Source organism: Chiloscyllium plagiosum, chromosome 22 (genome assembly GCF_004010195.1).
Source record: "Chiloscyllium plagiosum isolate BGI_BamShark_2017 chromosome 22, ASM401019v2, whole genome shotgun sequence".
Lineage (NCBI taxonomy): Eukaryota > Metazoa > Chordata > Chondrichthyes > Orectolobiformes > Hemiscylliidae > Chiloscyllium > Chiloscyllium plagiosum.
This window is the reverse complement of record NC_057731.1, coordinates 18032489-18052397: the sequence shown is the minus strand read 5'-3', so window position 1 is coordinate 18052397 and position 19909 is coordinate 18032489. Positions and strand designations below refer to the sequence as shown.

Genomic DNA, 19909 nt, shown 5'->3' with positions numbered 1-19909 from the left:
TCCCGAATCAGTCCTTGCCTTTCCAAATACATGTACATTCTGACCCTCAGGATTCCCTCCAACAACTTGCCCACCACCGAGATCAGGCTCACCGGTCTATAGTTCACTGGCTTGTCTTTACCACCCTTCTTAAACAATGGCACCATATTTGCCAACCTCCAGTCTTCCAGCACCTCACCTGTTGTGTGAAATGGGTTTCCCTGAAGCTGATAATGTTCTCCCCATTGTGTGACATGGGTGCCCTGAAGCTGATAATGATGTTTTTGCCTAAATTGGCAAAGAACATGATTTCAAAGTAACCGTGAACATGGGGCTAGTTTATATTAGTATTATGTGACAGTAAGCATTTTAAAGTGGTGTAATGAGCTTTTGGTGTGTTCTAAGCAAAAAAAAGGGAAAATGGGGAGCTGATTAAAACTGAAACCTAGTTAATTGCTTTAATATGCTCATGGGCATCCAGCCTAGCAAGACAGACTAACAATCATTATGTATCAGCAAAGAGATGGATTACCTCTTAAATAAATGTTATTTTTATTTACTAGCTGAAACATTCTGTCTTTTCATGCTCAACATTTCAATCTGATAAGTTAGAGTAGAAACCAAGGATTGTGATGCCACTGTGATCAATTTGCCTTTTTTTTTCCTCAGCTCTTCCTTCTATTGTTCAATCTAAATCAACAAATGTCGGCCATTAATATAACAGGACAGCAAACGTTCAATATCCGAGCTCCTAAAAATAAATAAACTCATGTTAAGAGCTAATAATTTACCTTTCATGGATTACCGCTAGAACAAGACTGAAATGTGGAGTGGAGAAGTGTATACCATGTCATCACTGAAGGTTCTACAAGTCCCAAAGCAATCAAGGAACTAAATATGCTAGTACTTCATTTCTTGACCATCTGTTGTGTCATCTTACAGATACTTTCTCCTTTGTTGTCTTTGCAAAATAAAAGTGAGCCAAAAATAGGATGTCAAGGTGAGCTGACTGGACAATCTGCACACCTGGCAAATATCCCAATGTTTGCAGCAATCTCCAAATGCATTGAACTATCTTCTGAAGTCTTTTTGTGCTTCAAAATAAAGATTTAATTTGTCAATTTCTGAAGTATCTGTACGGTAAAGTTCAGCTGTTCGTGAAGATCTAATGTAAATCATCTCGGAGAGCTTCCTTAAGAGCCCCAGCGATTCTCAGGTTGCAGTGGAGAATGATCTGTAACCAGTGATGTTTATCAGACACTTAGAAACAACTTGTGTGGATGAATCAACAGAAGTGAAAATGAAGTGAAGGAAGGAGGAAAAAAAAAGTAAGAAAGCAAAGAGACCAAGTAAAAACATTTGTCAAGACTGCGACAATATGGGAAAGAAAACAATAAGCAGCATCACAATGTAAAGTCAATCGAGACATTTCTGAAGGGAGACTGAATAGATGGCAAAAAGAAATAAGTCTGTGAAACAAAATCTGGGGAAAAGCTGTGCCACCCTGAAGACCCATAGCATGGCCACATAAAAACACAGAAGCTGGCCTGCAAAACACAGAAATCAAGCCTGCCAACATATACACAAACTACCCAGAGTGGTCTAGTCTTGGCTAAACAGGCTAACATAAAACCATAATTCCTGAAGAAGGGCTTATGCCCGAAACGTCGATTCTCTTGTTCCTTGGATGCTGCTGACCTGCTGCGCTTTTCCAGCAACACATTTTCAGCTCTGATCTGCAGCCCTCACTTTCTCTCTAACATAAAACCAGACATGGCCAAAGCACTCCCAGACCAGAGAATACACTTCCTAGAACAGCATTCACAATCAGCTCCCAGCCCCGAATAGCATTGCAGTCCCAACACCCTAAGGGCAGGCTCCTTTCCCATTGAAACCGATACCGCATTAGCAGAGGCAGACCGAGGCCCCCAGAAGACAGGAGGAACACAATGGGCACACCTGGATGCCTGGAGAAGGAACATTTACACATATTTGCGCAGACGGGAAATACAATTAAAAATCCTCTATAAGACATTCTCACCCACTCACAGAGATAGCTGGAATCTCCTGTGTTAATTACAGATGAATTGCTACTGTCGGTCGCTTGGTTAACTTCCATTCAGTTTATTCTTGTTTTAATCTCTTCACAATTTTCACCATTGTATTGTAACAGCTTTACAATCATCACCTTTGTGTTGTACCCCTATAAAATATGCCTACGGTGGCACAGTGGTTAGCACTGCTGCCTCACAGTGCCAGAGACCCGGGTTCAATTCCCGACTCAGGCGACTGACTGTGTGGAGTTTGCACATTCTCCCTGTGTCTGTGTGGGTTTCCTCCGGGTGCTCCGGTTTCCTCCCACAGTCCAAAGATGTGCAGGTCAGGTGAATTGGCCATGCTAAATTGCCCGTAGTGTTAGGTAAAGGGGTAAATGTAGAGGAATGGGTGGGTTACGCTTCGGCGGGTCGGTGTGGACTTGTTGGGCCGAAGGGCCTGTTTCCACACTGTAAGTAATCTAATCTAATCTACACTTTCTGTTCTGGGAAGAGGATTTGGCCATCTGTGCAGAGAATCAGTTTTGTGTCAGCCTGGTTAATTTCTCTTCTGCGATATCGCTTTGTGTAATAAACTGCTTGTCAATTTCACTACAATCCTTGTTGGTGGTCTCTGATCCATTGGGCTCAATTCTCCGACACAAAATGAGACAGATGACAAAGACAAACAAAGAGGGAACAAAGGGAAGAACAGAACGGAGATTTTAAGAAGCCTGCAAACATCGAGTCAAAGGCTGCAAGGGTGGTGTGGGGAGAGATCAAAGTGTGAATTAAGGATTGAATAAGAAAACATTGGCAAGGAAAATAGAAATAAAAACAACATAGAACATAGAATTCACCACATCCTGCACGTGCATCTGCTAAGAATGTTAGAAAATGAGCACTGCAGATATTGGATATCAGAGTCGAAAAGTGTAGCACTCGAAGAACACAGAGGTCAGGCAGCATCCGAGGAGCAGGAGTGTCGATGTTTCGGCCATAAGCCCTTCATCAGGAATTGGGGGGAGCAGTGGTGGAAGGGGGCTGCGAGATAAATGGGAGGAGTGTGAGGTTGGGGGTAGGTAGTTTGGAAGGCAATAAGCAGATGCAGGTTGGAGTGGAGGGTGAAGCGGATAGGTGAGAAGAAAGATGGACAGGTAGAACAGTTGAAGAGGGCAGGTGCCGAGTTGGAGGATTGGCTGTCCGATGAGGTAGGGGGTAGGGGAAATTAGGAAACTAGTGAAATCAATGTTGATGCTGTGTGGTTGGAGGGTCCCAAGGTGGAAGATGAGGTGTTCTTCATCCAGGCGTAGGATGGCTAGTACTTGGCAGTGGAGGAGGCTCAGGACTTGCATGTCCTTGGCAGAGTGGGAGGGGGAGCTGAAGTGGTTGGTCACAGGGCGGTGAGGTTGTTTGGTGCATGTGTCCTGGAGATGTTCTTTGAAACATTCCATGAGTTGGTGTCCTGTCTCTCCATTGTAGGTGAGACCACATCAAAAACAAGAAACACAGTAGATGAGGTGTTTGGAGGTGCAAGAAAATCTCTGCCAGTGGTGGAAGGATCCTTTGAGGCCTTGGAAGGAGATGAGAGGGGGAGGTGTGGGCACAGGTTTTACACCTCTTGCAGTAGCAAGGCAAGGTACCGGGAGTAGACACTGGGTCGGTGAGGGGCATGGACCTAACAAGGGAGTTGCGGAGGGAATGGTCTCTGCAGAATGCTGATAGATGTGGGAAATATATCTCTGGTGGTGGGTTCTGACTGTAGAAGGTGGAAATGGTGTAGAATGATGTGTATCCAGAGATTGGTAGGGTGGAAGGTGAGGACCAGGAGGATTCTATCCTTGTTGCAGTTGGAGGGGTGGGGTTCAAGGATAGAGGTGTGGGAAGTGGTGGAGATATGTTGGAGAGCATTATTGACCACATGGGAGAGGATGTTGTGGTCCTTGAAGAAGGAGGCCACAAGAGGTTGAAAATTAAAGGCTCTTAAGTTGTCAATTAATGGTTTTAACTCGCCAACTGCCTGATGGCATGTCATCCTGGTGAATGAGAAAGTTAGCTAATTTCCCAGAGCAACCCTCCTGCAGGGATATGGATGGCCTCCAATTGCTCTAATCTGGGAGCAATTGGAGACTTGGATGGGGGAGTGGAGGTGGCCTCTGAAACCTATCCCATATATGTTGTCTCCAAAACCCCCACTCTGCAGAAGTTTATAAAGATGACTTACCTTCTTGTCACCAGATCCCCAAAGCAGTCGGCCTTAACACCCAGGATCTGCAAGCCTCTGATGCACCACCAGCTTCTGACAGCCCAGCAAGCCTGACTCAAGGCCTGTAATAGGCTGAGAACCATGCCTATACTCTGCCAACAGCTCTGATGGTGTTTAATGACACCTGACACATGGAGTTTTCTTGGTATTGATAGTGGCATATAAACCTGCGTCTACACTTAAAACAGTGTGAATATCAATGTGAGCAAGTTACCTCTGCGAGCAAATGCTTGTTGTCTGCTTGACATCTGCTCATAATGGCCTACATGTGGTTTGTAATGTTGTATGCACTGGGGAACCAAGAGCTTTCAGCAATGTTTGGGATCATGACTGCCAACAATCCTCTTTTCTCAATGAAAACTCACAAGTAGGTATTTTTTAAATCAACCTGTTCATAGATGTTATTACACACCTCTGGAGCAGCTGGGACCAGAACCCAGGACACTTGGTCTGCAGACAGGCACACTACCACTACAGTGCTTTGGGTCTAAGGACTTATTTGGTTAATCATGGTAGAGAATGAACACTGTTGAGTCTAAATGGGAAGTGGCATTGCCTTACAAGATGTAATCTAGCACTTGGGAGCAGTGAAACATTCAAAAGTATGAAGGGGCTTCTCATCTGAAGGATTCTTTCCTCAGCCAGAGGTCAGCCAGAACAATGGGGCAAGATTTCCAGGGCTGATAATTTATGGCTGCAATGAAGAGGAATTACTTCACTCAAAGGGTTACGAACTTTGCGAATTCGAGCATTGTGGATGCACCATCATAGAACACAGAACAGTACAGCATTAGAACAGGCCTTTCGTTATACCATGTCTGTACTGACAATGATGCCATTCTAAACCTGTCTGCACATGGTCCATATCCCTCTACTCCCTGCCTGTTCATGTGTCTGTCTAAATTCTTCTTAAGCATTGCTATCTTATCTGCTTCTGCCACTGCCTCTGGCTATTTAGGACTTAGATGGACAGATTCTTGGTTGGGATTTGATTGGGGACCAAGAGATATAGGGAAAAGAGGGGTCAAGTGAAGTTGATGCTTAAGATTGTCATGATCACATTGAGAGATAGGGCAGGCTTGACAGGTATTTGGCCTACTCCTACTCCTGGTTCTTATATTCGAATATTTACCAACTGATCCATATCTGGCGGTGGAGCTCAGGAGTTCAATCGACAAGGCTGGCTGCATTACAAATTATTCTCATCAAATTATTTGATGTTGCTATCTGTCTTAAGTGGATTTTTTACAGTTGTTTCAATTCATGGCCAGCTGTCAAAAATTACCAATTTATCTGGGATTGCTACTCCTGTCAATCTGACTGGCAATCTGAAAATGTAATTTACTCTGGTGTTGGAACTGGATGAGCTAGAAAGATGGAAGCACCATCGGGAGAAGATACTTTTTATGAGCCATTAATGTATTTATTGACTGTGATGTGAGAGTACTTGAGATCTATTGGTTAATGACAATTTCCAAAAAAAAAGATATCTATTCTACTGTCTCCAGGCTTTTATCACAATCTTTATATTAAAAGAAAAGCCGACTCACTCTTGATCCAGTCCATCCCAAGAGTGCAAAGGCAAATTGCTGAGCAGGCACCACAACCAGATCCACACGGATAGCCTTCCAATCTTTGATCTGAATTTTGACTTCAGGTTCTGTCCCATTATCGATTGGCCTCACTGCAGGCACAGAAGACACCTCGAGGACTCGGTTCTTCACAAGCGCTTTGTTCAGTTTTAGGATAAGGAAGCATTTTTGAAAATGATCCATGGCATCATATTTTTTGCTGGGGAATGTTCTCTTTTCCAACGTGGCCTCCATAATATCGTAGTACAGAAGCAGACCCTGAGGAGAGGGGAAATAAACTGCGATCAAGTTGTCGACTAATATCAGAAGCAAAGTTGTCCAATGTGAAATTGTCAGGTTTACAAAGTGAGACGTTTCAGGTATGAAGAAAGTTATACCTGTACATGACCTTCAGTTCAACATTTTTACAGCAGTTGTCAAGCCAGTGAAACTCATTTTTTTCCTCCATACTTGTGACAGCTCACATGATGTTATTTGACAAAACAGTGAAATGAAAAAATGGTTTTGTAAAAACATCCCTCGTGACAAATCTCATCTTCCATATCGAAGGCCAGAGCAACAGTATCAAGCCATCCTAATTGCTAATGCTAAATCCTTTCAAGATGTTAGTTCTTATGACAAGGTTATGATGCAAACAGTCAACCTGTGCCTCCTTCACTTTATCATTGGTTTCCAGGCCTCCAGAGGACTGTCACACTCTGAGCTGACTGCAAAAAGACATTGTTTTTCACAGCAATGCAGTTTGAGCAAATAGTATAATGGTGAGATTTCTGCAGGTCAGATGCAATACGAATAAAATAGACTGTTTCACCTCACTTAATCTGAATCTATTTGTAGTAACTTTATAATCAAATATGAAAACCCATGAGTGAATTGCATGGAGAACATAAAATTCCTTAAAATTAAAGCTAAAATAATTTTCAATACAACCATGAATGCTGTCCAAGTGATTAACACCTTTCGAGTTTGGTGAAAGAATGCTGAGTTACAATTAGAGCATAATAATTAGAACCTAATTTTTCAAAACCTGCAAAATACTTTTGGATAATAAAAACAGGATATGTTAGAGAAACTCAGCAGGTTTGACAGCATCTGTGGATACAGAAGTAAAATTAATATTTTGAAATAATTACTCTTCTTTGGAACTTCACTTTAGGATGTTTTTCTATAATGAGGTGCTACAAATTGCTATGATAGATAAATCCTGTTGATGATCCAGCACATACAGAGGAATAATGGGTCAGTTGAATTCCCTATGTGTTATAAACTTGATAATCTACAATTCTTATGTTCTTTAACTTTTGTACACAAACAACAATGGTCTGGAATGTACTCAGCCAGAATGACCATGAACAACACAAAAGAAAATGAAAAATGGAAAGAAAAAAACCTACATGCTATTCATAAAATGTATATCCTTAAAAAGGACAAATAACGTGATGCTTTGAGATTTAATCTGAAGATAGCTGGTCGGCGATGCAGAGCGATGCCATCAGCACAGATTCAGTTCCTGTATTGGCTGAGGTCACCATGAAGATGCACTTCCTCAACCTTGCCTGAGGTGTGGTGACCCTCAGGTTGAACCACCACCAGTCATCTCTCTCTAATAAGAAAGCACCCCTATTATCCTCAGGGGCTGTGGGGAACGTAATGGTTATAAATGAACTTCCTTTGTTTTCATAATCTATGGTCACAGTTTGAAACCAATCTACCAGCAAGAACAAGATAAGTGAAATGGTGTAAAATTGGCCTAATGCTCGATCCCTGTGGGAAACCCATTGACTCTGACTTTTATGATGGAACTGGTCAGTAATAAATTTCCTCAGTGAAAAGCAATGGAATTAGTTTCACAAATTTGATGTGACTTTAATCTGAAGCCCATTTGGATCTGTGAGCCATTGTGATTAATGCATTCAAAGTTTGTGAGAAGATTTGTAGCTCGGGTGCTCGTTGTTGTGGTTCTGTTCGCCAAGCTGGAAATTTGTGTCGCAGACGTTTCGTCCCCTGTCTAGGTGACATCCTCAGTGCTTGGGAGCCTCCTGTGAAGCGCTTCTATGATGTTTCCTATAAATGCCGGAGGAAACATCACAGAAGCGCTTCACAGGAGGCTCCCAAGCACTGAGGATGTCACCTAGACAGGGGACGAAACGTCTGCAACACAAATTCCCAGCTCGGCGAACAGAACCACAGCAGTGATTAATGCATTTCTAAGACTGTCTTGAGCTTCTTTGCTACTTTCTGATCATATCCTTACATTTCCACCCTAAACATTCATTATTTAATATGTGCGCCTTTGTGGCTTCATTCATTTGGACGGATGAAGATGTAGTCTCAATACCTGGGGCTTGAAACAAGTGGGTCTCATAAAAGGCTGCAGCTAAAGGGAACTGTTCACAACTTATCTTACTTATGTACCCACATTGGTTATAGGGTGAGAGTTTGTGTCTTGGATACTTTTGAGATATAGCACTCAAAGATGCTGTAATTTTGCAGGGAAACAGTTGCCAATCTGTCACAACAGGACTTGTTACCAAATGTAACATTAGCATGTGTGCTTTGCCCAAAGGGAGGTCTTTGACTAGATGCAGTCTTTCCACAGCTTTATATGTCATACCTTCCTTTATATTTGACAATAATTTCCTTCAATGTTCAAGCAGCTAGCATTAATATTGTCTTCCTTCATCATCATCTTTCACATTGAAATCGCTCCTCCATAACGTCTCTTACAACTTTGTTTTCTTTAAAATGTGTCCTTCCCAGTTTCCCTCTTTCTCCTAACTATCTAATTGTGTTCAACAAGTTCATTTGCTGTTCATAACATTTCAACATTTGTTACTTTTTATGGAAGCAAATCCTTTCCTTTCTCCTCCAAACTCCCATTTCAAAATTAGTTAATTAGGTACTCTCCTCCTCCATTCTCAGAACCACAAGAAATGACACTCTGAATCAAGCCCTCTACACATTGCTTTTTTTGAATTGCCTTTTCAATATTCTGATTAAATATCATTTTGCCCATTGTTATTTTGATCTTAATTCTTTGTTGCACCTTCCATCTGCACAAACTGTTTCATAAATACTTGAATTCTTGCACCTGTTCCAGTTCTCTTCCCTCCATGGGCATATGAATATTTCTTGGTGATTTAAAACTTGCATCATTTTGGTTTTTCCAAGGTTCCTTTATATTCCAAAGGCCCTGCCCACTGTTACTGGTCTACCTACTCATACGTGTCATCCTCTCCCTGTGCTTGCTTCAAGTGTTTTGTCATTTGCAAATCTAATTGAAGTTATCATTTGCTACCCTCCCCCAATCTTAACACTGGTTTTCAAAAACTTAATTGATTTGTGCTTCTGCAGATACTTTTTTAAATTTCAAAAATATACTTTATTCATAAAATATTTTGACGATCTGTACAATTGGTCATGCCATACATATGTAAACATTCCATTTCTTTGCATACAGAGATCGAGTAATCATTCGTATATACAGGTCTGTACATTTACCATCCATATATCCATATATTTAGTTGAGGCGTCAGTGGAGCCCACTTACTGCGTGCGACCCCTGTACTTTGGCAGGCAGATGTTACAAGGTGGTCTTTCCCCACCGCGCCTTGGCAGCAGCTGCCCCAAGTTTCAAGTACGTCCCTCAACACGTAGTCCTGGACCTTGGAATGTGCCAGTCTGCAACACTCAGTCGGGGTCAACTCCTTCAGCTGGAAGATCAACAGGTTTCGGACCGCCCAGAGAGCGTCCTTCACCAAGTTGATGATCCTCCAGGCACAGTTGATATTCGTCTCGGTGTGCGTCCCAGAGAACAGGCCGTAGAGCACAGAGTCCCACGTCACGGAGTTGCTCGGGATGAACCTCAACAAACACCACTGCATTCCTCTCCAGACTTCCTCTGCATTGGCACATTCCAGAAGGAGGGATGTGACGGTCTCATCCCCACCACAGCCGCTTCGAGGGCAGCGTGCGGTGCGGCATAAAGGATCTCACAGGCAGAGCCCTTCTCACCACCAGCCAAGCCATGTCTTGGTGCTTGTTGGAAAGTTCCGGCGATGAGGCATTTTGCCAAATGACTTTGACAGTCTGCCAAGAATCCGCCCTCTCCTTTTCTCGAAGAGTCTCAAGGACACTACGTGCTGACCACTTCCTGATGGACTTGAGGTCAAAGGTGCTTTTCTTCATAAACTTCTCCACGAAGGACAGGTGATAGAGAACGGTCCAACTACTTGGAGCATTCTGAGGCAGCGAGGCCAGGCCCATCCTTCACAACACCGGGGACAGGTAGAACCTCAGTACATAGTGACACTTGGTGTTTGCGTACTGGGGATCCACGCACAGCTTGAAGCAGCCACACACAAAGGTGACCATCAGGGTGAGGGTGGCATTTGGTGTGTTTTTTCCCCATTGCCCAGATCTTTGTACATCGAATCCCTTCAGACCCTGGCCATCTTTGATCTCCATATAAAATGGAAGATGGCCCAGGTGACTGTGATGGCACAGGTTCTGGGAATAGGCCGGATCTGTGCCACACATAACAACACTGACAATGCCTCACACCTGATGACCAGGTTTTTTTCCCGCGATGGACAGCAACCGTAGCTTCCATCTGCCCAGTTTTTGCCTCACTTTCTTGATACGCTCCCCCCAAGACTTGGTGCACGCCCCAGCCCCCCCGAATCAAATACCCAGCACCTTCAGGTGGTCGGTCCTGACGGTGAAGGGGATCGAGGATTGGTCGGCCCAGTTCCCGAAGAGCATGGCCTCGCTCTTGCCTCAGTTTACCTTGGCCCCCGAGGCCCGTTCGAACTGGTCACATATGCACATTAGTCTGTGCACGGACAGCGAATCCGAGCAGAAAACGGCGACATCATCAATGTACAGGGAGGCCTTAACTTGCAGGCCCCTGCTGCCAGGAATAGTCACCTCTCTCAGGCTTACATCCTTCCTGATGGACTCGGCAAATGGCTCTATGCAGCACACAAACAAGGCAGGAGAGAGAGGGCAGCCCTGCCTGACTCCAGATCTGACTGGGAAGCTATCTGATTCCCACCCATTGATTGAGACTGCACTGACAATGCTGGTGTAGAGCAGTCTGATCCAATTGCAGATTCCCTCCCCAAAGCCCATTTGGGAGAGAACATCTCTCGTATATGTATGTGATATCCTGTCAAAGGCTTTCTCTTGGTCGTGGGCTGATGAGGCAGGTGTCCAGCCCCCTGTCCTGCACGTAGGCGATCGTATCCCTGAGGAGTGCGAGACTCTCAGCGATCTTCCTGCCTGGTACAGCACAGGTTTGGTCAGGGTGAATCACCGACCCCAGAGCAGACCTGACCCAGTTGGCGATTACCTTTGCCAAGATTTTGGAATCCGCATTCAATAGTGAGATTGGTCTCCAATTTCTGATTTCCTGCCTCTACCCCTTCCGCTTGTAGATGAGGGTGATGATGCCTTTCCTCATGGATTCAGTCATGGTACCTGCCCGAAGCATACTGACATATACCTCCAGCAGGTCCTGGCCAATCAAGTCCCACAGAGCAGAATAGAGCTTGACCGGTAAGCCATCGCTTCTGGGAGTTTTATTCTTTTCGAAGGACTTGTCAGCTTGGTCAGCTCGTCCAGAGATAGTGGCTGGTCCAGCCTCTCCCTTGTTCTGTTGTCTAAGACCTCCGTGATAGAGGACAGGAATGACTGGGAGGCCGCGCTGTCGGTTGGCTTCGAGTCATACAGACTGGCATAGAAGGATTTGCTGATCCTCATGACGTAAGCCTGAGATGATGTTACTGAGCCATCTTCTTCCTTCAGGCTGCTGAGCACGGAGCTCTCTTTGTGCAGTGCACCTTCTGGAAGAAGAAACGTGAGCACGTCTTGTCCTGCTCCACTGAGCGGACCCTGGACCAGACGATTATCTTGGAGGCCTCTGAGGCAAAGAGCGAGGCTTGCTGGCCCTTCACCTCCTGGAGGTCCTCTGTGACATCAACCCCCATTGTCTGCAGCAGGAGCAAGTTCTGCATACTTTCCTGGAGCTGGGACAGTTTTCTCCGCCTCTCTCTCACCTCCTAACACCTTTGAGGATGAAGAACCTCTTGATGTTCCCTTTTACTGTTTCCCACCAGTCAGCTGGGGACTCAAAGAGGGGCTTCACAGTTCTCCAACCTGCGTAGTCCCTCTTGAGCTCCTCAATGTTTCCCGGGGTCAACAGCTTGGTGTTCAGCTTCCACGTTCCCTTACCAGCCTGCTGCTCATCCTGTTGGTGACAGTCGGCCAGCAGGAGTCAGTGGTCAGAGAAGAACACCGGCTTGATGTCAGTGGATCTGACCGAGAACGTTTAGGACACAAACAGGTCATCTTTCCTTGAGCGGATAGACCTGTCTGCCCGTGACCAGGTGTATCTACGCTGTGCTCTGTCTGTATGAAGACATCGTACAGCTTGGCATCTTTTACCATTTCCATCATTGCTCTGAACGTGGTGTCCAGTTTACTGTCCACCCCGCCGATCGTCCATCTGCATCAATGATACAGTTGAAGTCTCCGGCCAGAATGACCGGCCTGAACGTAGCCAGCAACAGTGGAAGCTGCTGCAGGACGGCCAACCGTTTACTCTTACCCACTGGGGCGTACACATTAATCAGTCTCAGGGGAGTGTTTCTGAACGTGACATCAGCGACGAGGAGGCGCCGCTGCACTCTGTCTCTTCCTCTGGTGACGACCCTCCTTATGCCCGTCCTCACCATCTGAAGAGCTGCCTGTATCCATCTCATGCAGGTGTAGTTTCCCCCTTTGCTGGGTGGCTTTGGGGGCCTGGCGAGGTTTCCTCTTCCTGGTTTTTACAGGAATCCACTCCTCTGCCTCCTCGGTTTTCTCCTCCTCCATTTCCTCCGTCTGTCCTGTGGGAGCTTGGATTGGCTGCTGCTCGTCCCCCCTTGGCTGCCGTCTGCTCCAATCCATCCTTCTGGGTGCCCCCAGACACTGTTCCCCTGCTGGTTTGTGGTACCTTGCTGGCCTTTTGCAGTCCATGGCTCGCATTGCCACCTCCGGCCAACTGTGCGTAGGTGGTGGCCCCTCGTCTTGGGCAGGCCTTGTACACGTGGCGCGCCTCTCCGCACAAATGCTTCTGCAGACACATTCAAGATGACTGGCGATAAACAACACCCATCAGACACACTTCCATTGCAACACGGTTCCGAATCCCCGTTGCCTACCCTCACTATTACTGTTAGTCTATTCTAACCCTCCATTCTACTCCAATGTATTGCAGCTAAGACATGGCTGTAAATTCTCCACTGCTTTAAGCTTTTTATTATTGGCTCTTGTCAGGCTGTTATAAAGAGACATCACCTGTTACTTTTTATTCCTTCAATGGATGGGCCTCGCTGGTTGGGCCAGGATTTATTATCGACCCCGAGTTGAGAAAGTGGTGGTGAGCTGCCCCTTTGAACCACTGTAGTCCACTTGGTGCAAGTTAAACTACGAGACCATGTGGAGGGAGTTCCGGGAATTTGACCCAACAATACTAAAGGAATGGCAATATATCTCAAAGTTAGGACGGTATGTGGCTTGCAGTTATCATCAAGGCACCAGAGGAGGTCCAGCTCAGCTGTGCAGGGGAAATTTCCACACCATTCGTGTCTGACTGATGCCTGACCATTGGTAAAGTGGATATTGTCATGTTCACCAATTTCACAGGCCACAGATGATATGTTCAGCCATTCAACTTGTGGTGTTGTGGCTTACATTGACTAGACACTGAAATCATTCAAATCAGCAGAAAACTACACAAAACTGGTTTACCTCCTTCATTGCTAACATCATTTTAAGGTGAACTTCTCATTGTGCTCCTGACACCCGTTTTCAGAGTTAATGAATTTAGCCCCAGAATTGTGTGGAATCTGTCATTAAGTGATCAGAGCAGATAATAGGGCTGGTGATTGTAGCCTTAAACCAGTGAAAAATCCAGTGGGATTTTTCTCTTTCCAGGGGTGGCCCAGGACAATCCAAGGTAACAAATATTCACCTGGACGGTAACATTAGTCCTCCCATTGAATTCAGGCCCTGGCAAGGTGAAAATCTCCACTCAGTATGACCTGCTGCTCATTAAATATGATTAATTTTAGTTGTTAGGGCATTGCTCTTGTGGTGTTGTGGTAACGTCTCGACCTTTGAGCGAGGAGTCTCAGATTGAAGTTCCACCTGCTCTGGATGTGTGTACTTACATGTCTAGACAGGCTGGTATGAAAATATCTAAAGTTCTTACTATGGTCAGGTGACCCATGATCTCCAGGATTGTTAAAGAAATATTGATACTGTGTCGTGAGCATGGATAAAAGAACTCAAAATGTGGAAGCCAAGTTTCAACTTATTTGCAAGCTGCAGAGTTGGAACAGAGTGTTCATGCAGCTAAGCCTTGAACAATCAACTCCCATGGAAACCAGGCAGGCCCAATCAGCCTGACCAGGAGCTAACAGCCACATTGTTTCAGAACAAGCTGTATTTCCACATCCAGTCAACCTGCGCTGTTAGAAGAATGCTACACAGACCTGGTGGCACCCAGCTCAGTAGGAAGGCCAGAGGAATAGTGTTGAAAATGTGTTGCTGGAAAAGCGCAGGTCAGGCAGCATCCAAGGAACAGGAGAATCGACGTTTCGGGCACAAGCCCTTCTTCAGGAATGAGGAAGGGCTTATGTCCGAAACGTCGATTCTCCTGTTCCTTGGATGCTGCCTGACCTGCTGCGCTTTTCCAGCAACACATTTTCAGCTCTGATCTCCAGCATCTGCAGTCCTCACTTTCTCCCAGAGGAATAGTGTGGCAAGGACAGTACTCAACAGTTGAAGGATCAAAACCATGTTCTGCAACCTCCAAATATTAAAGTAGTTACCTCATTGGGTCTAGCTGCCCCACTCAATGCTAGTATTGGACATGGGCCATAGTTTCTTTGAGAGGATAAAGGGGCAGCTTTTGTTTTTTGCACCTTCTTCAATGGAGAGGCCAACATGTTGTGACCACAATCAGCCCTTGAGGAGAGGGGAGGTCTAAATCAACAACTGCAGATCCTGAAACATCGCTCAACCTTGTCCCAGCCTTATTGAATGAGTATTAGCAGTCCTTTTAGACAAACAGCTCAAATACAGTGGTAGGCACCTGTGGATAGGGTATAGTAAATCCTTGGAAACGTATGTCAGAATTAGATAGCTAATGCAGATTTGAGACTGTTTACTTAGAGATTTAAGACTGTTTCTTGAGGAGCCCCATGAAGAGATTGATCGAGTTTGGTAGCATTTAATTAAAGTACAACAGTACAGTCTCATAAATATTGTTTTATCTTGATAAAATGTTCAATAAAGTTGTGTTGGACCTTTCCCTGACTCTTGCTCCCTATCTCACTGTGCAACAAACTTAAGTTAAAAAGGGTTACTACAAACTGATTAGGGTACATTCACCCATTCCTTTATTTTACTACATTAAAGGTTAAATGGATTTAAATGGTATGGGGAGAAAGCAGGAACAGGGTACTGAGTTAGGCGATTAACCATGATCATATTGAATTGCAGAGCAGGGTGAAAGGGCCAAATGGCCTCCCCTTGCTCCCATTTCTATGTTTAAGGAGATACTGGCAGTTATGCAGCACCATGAGTGTGGGGAACTGTTGATATTTCATTATTTCGTATTTCCAATGCAAAGGATCAGTAATGAGATTGAAGTGAATATGGGCAGGACAGGTATTGAAAGGTGGTGGCTGTGCCAGTGAGGACAGAAGGGTGTCAACATTAAGGACAAAGAGGGTGGCATCCCATGGACTTCCCCTTTCTGATGTCAAATCCCACAAGCAAACACATGACCCTAAAAGGCCACGAGATAACTAAACAGGGTTTGTTGGCTAGCCTCCTTGGACAATGAGCCCTCTACCATCACTAGTTAAACAAAGCACTTAAGGTGGTGTACCACTGAGTGGGAAGGTAGTCTGAAAGTCTCCCTGACCCTGACTTAACAGGATGAAGGCACTGGGATCTCCCAGTCAATCACAATGCTTCCCCTCTACCAACACACCTTGACACAGGGCATTAGATTGCACTTACCACGCTTAACTTGCAAAGTATTTTTACCAATCCTACTACATTTCTAAGGCATGTCTTCAGTAGCTTCAGCAAAGCTGGTGCAATGTTGATGTCCACATTGTGTAATGATGTTGTGGCCCAAGATCTTTTCACATTTTTTCGACCTTTGACTGTGCCATGATGACATTCAATTTATTTCCCTGTGAATTGAGTGGGGAAACTGCACATAGAAAAAGCCTAGGAGGTAAAATGCTCAAGTCTGTTTTCTGTACCAGAAGGTAAAATCTTTATTGAAGTCATGTTACTCACCACTGACCCAGAACCAGCCTGGAGTTAAAATCAGAGCTAATATAATTCTTTCCTTTTCTAATTAGATTCCAAGGTTGAATCTCAAAACTAATTAACTTTTATTCTTTATATAATTGCAATTATAAATCTGCTCTGTCTTGAATCTAGTGAGCAAATGTTCCTGATGCATTGGCTGATTTTTGGCTAATTTTTAACTTGTGGCGGTTCTTGTTTTTCCATTAGATGTTGCTATTAGCATAAAATAAATGACATACAGAGGATAACATAAATTAAGTTGCTTATTGCTAAGTCACTGTAATTTAGCAGCGTTGATATCTACCTGAATGTCCAGCTTATTGATTATCTTACAAAGAAAGTTTTCATCCAAGTTTTCTGGGCAGCTTATCAAAAAGTCCACATCATGGCCAATCTCTTTACCTCTGTAATACAAAAAGGTCAAAAGTAAGAGCTGCAAGTAATTCAGTTATATAATTTTAACTCAGACAATCTTTGTGAATGAAATAGTGTTACATTCTTCTCCAAAAACAACAAATGGAGAAACATTGAGTTCACTATTTGGATCCAGGAGTTTTTGTGCTCAGTAATGACTTTGTGTGTATCGATAACTGATCGTTGAAACAACTATGAAACACAACTCTTATCTTAAAACTAAAAGGAAGTGTTCTACCTTTCATCCTAAAGGACACAGTTCAGATGTTTCAACTGATGTGAGAAACTGATGTGAGTAATATTACTTGTGATGAATCTGATTCTGTTGTCTCATAAAGCATGAGCAATATCAACGATACACTGAAGATTAGCAAGCTGTGCTGCCTGCTTTCTCCATGAGCTATGTCACAATTGTGGCATCATTATATAATAAAATGCTAGAGACTTTGATGTTTCAAACTATGACACCGATATGAAAAGCATTATCAAGAGAGAGACAAAATCAATAATATCACATAAAACTGCTTCTCTATCTTTCCATGATGTTGAAATTAAATTATTTAGACTGACTGTTGAATGAATTTGTCACTAGACATTCCAATTTGCATTTTTGAACATGTATGTTTGACTTTTGATAAATTTATTAAGTTACAAAATTTCAACACCTTTAAAGAAACAGTTTGTTTTGACACAATGCATCTATATAAACATTTACACTCCATACTGGCCTCCTCTCAAGCCTTTTCATCTAGTAGTTCCTTGAAAGTGGAGTCACAGGTAGACACAGGGTGGTGAAGAAGGCATTTGGTATGAATGCCTTCATTGGAAAGAATATTGAAAATAGGAGTTAGGATGCCATTTTGTGGTTGTACATGACATTTGTGAGGCCGTTTTTATAATATTGCGTACACAAATTCTGGTCACCTTTCTCTACAAAGGGTGTTGTTAAACTTGAGAGGGTGCAGAAAAGATTCACAAGAATATTGCCGGATCTGGAGGGTTTGAGCTCTAAGGAGAGGCTGAATAAGCTGGGGCTATTTATCCCTTGGAGTGTTAGAGGCTAAGGGGTGATCCTTAGCAGTTTATAAAAACATGAGGATCATAGACAAGGTGAATGGCCTTTTTTCTAGGCTGGGGAAGTGCAAAACTAGACCACATAGGTTTACAGTGAGAGGGGTAAGATTTACAAAAGCCACCTGAGGGATAACTTTTCCCACAGAGGGTGGTGCATGTTCGGAATAACCTGCAAGGGGAAGTGGTGGAGACTGGTATAATTTAAAAGGCACCTGGACGGGTACATGAATAGGAAGGATTTAGAGGGATATGGGCCAAATACTGGCAAATGAGTCCAGATCGGATTGGGATGTCTGGTTGGTGTGGATGAGTTGGATGGAAGGGTCTCTTTCTATGCTGTATGACTCTATAATCCCAACAAGTTTCAGGATTGTGCAATAAATATTCCTGGAGTATAAAGTTTTCAGGGAAGATGGGGAAGGAAAGAAAAATGGAGAAATTGTTGCTTCAGAGAACAAAAGGAGACAGCAGATTTCCCAGAGCATCCAAGCTCAGGATCCAGAAGTATGCAACAACAAAAAAGGAGCCAAAAGAGAAAATGCTGGAAAATCTCAGCAGGTCTGGCAGCATCTGTAAGGAGAGAAAAGAGCTCACGTTTCGAGTCTAACTGACCCTTTGTCAAAAAAAAAGTTTTTTTTGACAAAGGGTCAGTTAGACTTGAAACGTCAGCTCTTTTCTCTCCTTTCAGATGCTGCCAGACCTGCTGGGATTTTCCACCATTTTCTTTTTTGGTTTCAGATTCCAGCATCCGCTGCAATTTGCTTTTATTTTTTAACAAAAAAGGAGCAACTACATTGGTCAGTGAGGTCTTTAGGTTACCAAATAGTGGGAAAGAAGTAGAACAAACTAGCAAGGAAATCACAGAGATGTGCACGATATGGAATATTTATAATAGGGGACTTTAACTATCTAAATATAGACTTGGATAATAGTGTAAACAACAATCAAGAGTTCCCAGCGTGTGCTGAGAGGTGTTTTCAACGGCAGTAAGTTCCCAGTCCAATGGGAGAAGAGGCATTGCCAGACTTTGCCCTTGTGAATCAGGTATGTCAAGTTGTCACACATATCAGTACAGGAACATTTTGAAAATGGTGATAATTTTATAATAAGGTTTAAGATAAAAATTGGCAAGGAACAATCTGGTGCAATAATAAGTGCGTTAGCCAATTTCAATGCTGTATGAATCTGATCCGGATAAAATGGAATCAAAACTGTCGCTGAAGAGATTGTTTGGGCACAGTCAAGGTAAACACCCATGGAGGGAACAGGTTGGGCGAACAAAGAACCACACCTTTAGATTAAAATTAAGCTGAAGATGAATATGAAAAAGTAAACGTCGGACAGATGTCAGGTGGAGAAAACAACCAATAGCCAGCCTGATTACAAAATTCCAAGAAGATTGAAAAGGCAGGTAACAGAATAAAAAGAGAATAAACGATTTGGATGCAAGTATAAGAGATACAGTTAGTAAGTTTGTAGATGACACCAAAGTTGGAGGTGTAGTGGACAGCGAAGAGGGTTACCTCAGATTACAACAGGGAGTCCACAACTAGAGGGCATAGGGTTAAGGTAAGAGGGGAAAGATATAAAAGAGACCTAAGGGTCAACTTTTTCATACAGAGAGTGGTACGTGTATGGAATGAGGTGCCAGAGGAAGTGGTGGAGGCTGGTACAATTGCAACATTTAAGTGGCATTTGGATGGGTATATGAATAGAAAGAGTTTGGAGGGATATGGGCCGGGTGCTGGCAGGTGGGACTAGATCGGGTTGGGATATCTGGTCGGCATGGATGGGTTGGACCGAGGGGTCTGTTTCCATGCTATACATCTCTATGACTCTACGAATCTATGAGAATATGAGAATAAACTGGCAGTTAACATAAAGGGCACTTTAAAGTCTTCTATAAAAAAATGAAGGGAGTGACGCTGATTAGGCTTGAAAAGGAAATTTTATATATGGGGCCAAAAGCATGGCTGAGACAACTAATTGAATAGCTTGCATCTGCCTTCACCAAGACAAAAGGTACGACACAGATTATGGTGAAGATGGAGATTCTTTAGACAATTGAGGGGTTTACAATTGATAAGGCAGAGGGTTTTTTCACATTCATTCATGGGATTTGGGCATCACTACCTAAGTTAATATTTATTGCCCATCTTTAAATGCCCTCA

At 43.7% G+C, this 19909-nt stretch overlaps 1 protein-coding gene across 2 annotated transcripts in view; it reads right to left on the bottom strand.

Moving 5' to 3' along the window:
• Positions 1–19909, bottom strand: part of dntt (deoxynucleotidyltransferase, terminal) — a 233541-nt gene that overhangs the window by 66448 nt on the left and 147184 nt on the right. For both annotated transcript variants that reach the window (XM_043712524.1, XM_043712525.1), the window contains exons 8-9: positions 16555–16654; positions 5829–6128 (exon numbers count right to left, since the gene is read on the bottom strand). In XM_043712524.1, coding sequence (XP_043568459.1) covers positions 5829–6128; positions 16555–16654 — 400 coding nt within the window. The remainder of the gene's footprint in view (positions 1–5828; positions 6129–16554; positions 16655–19909) is intronic.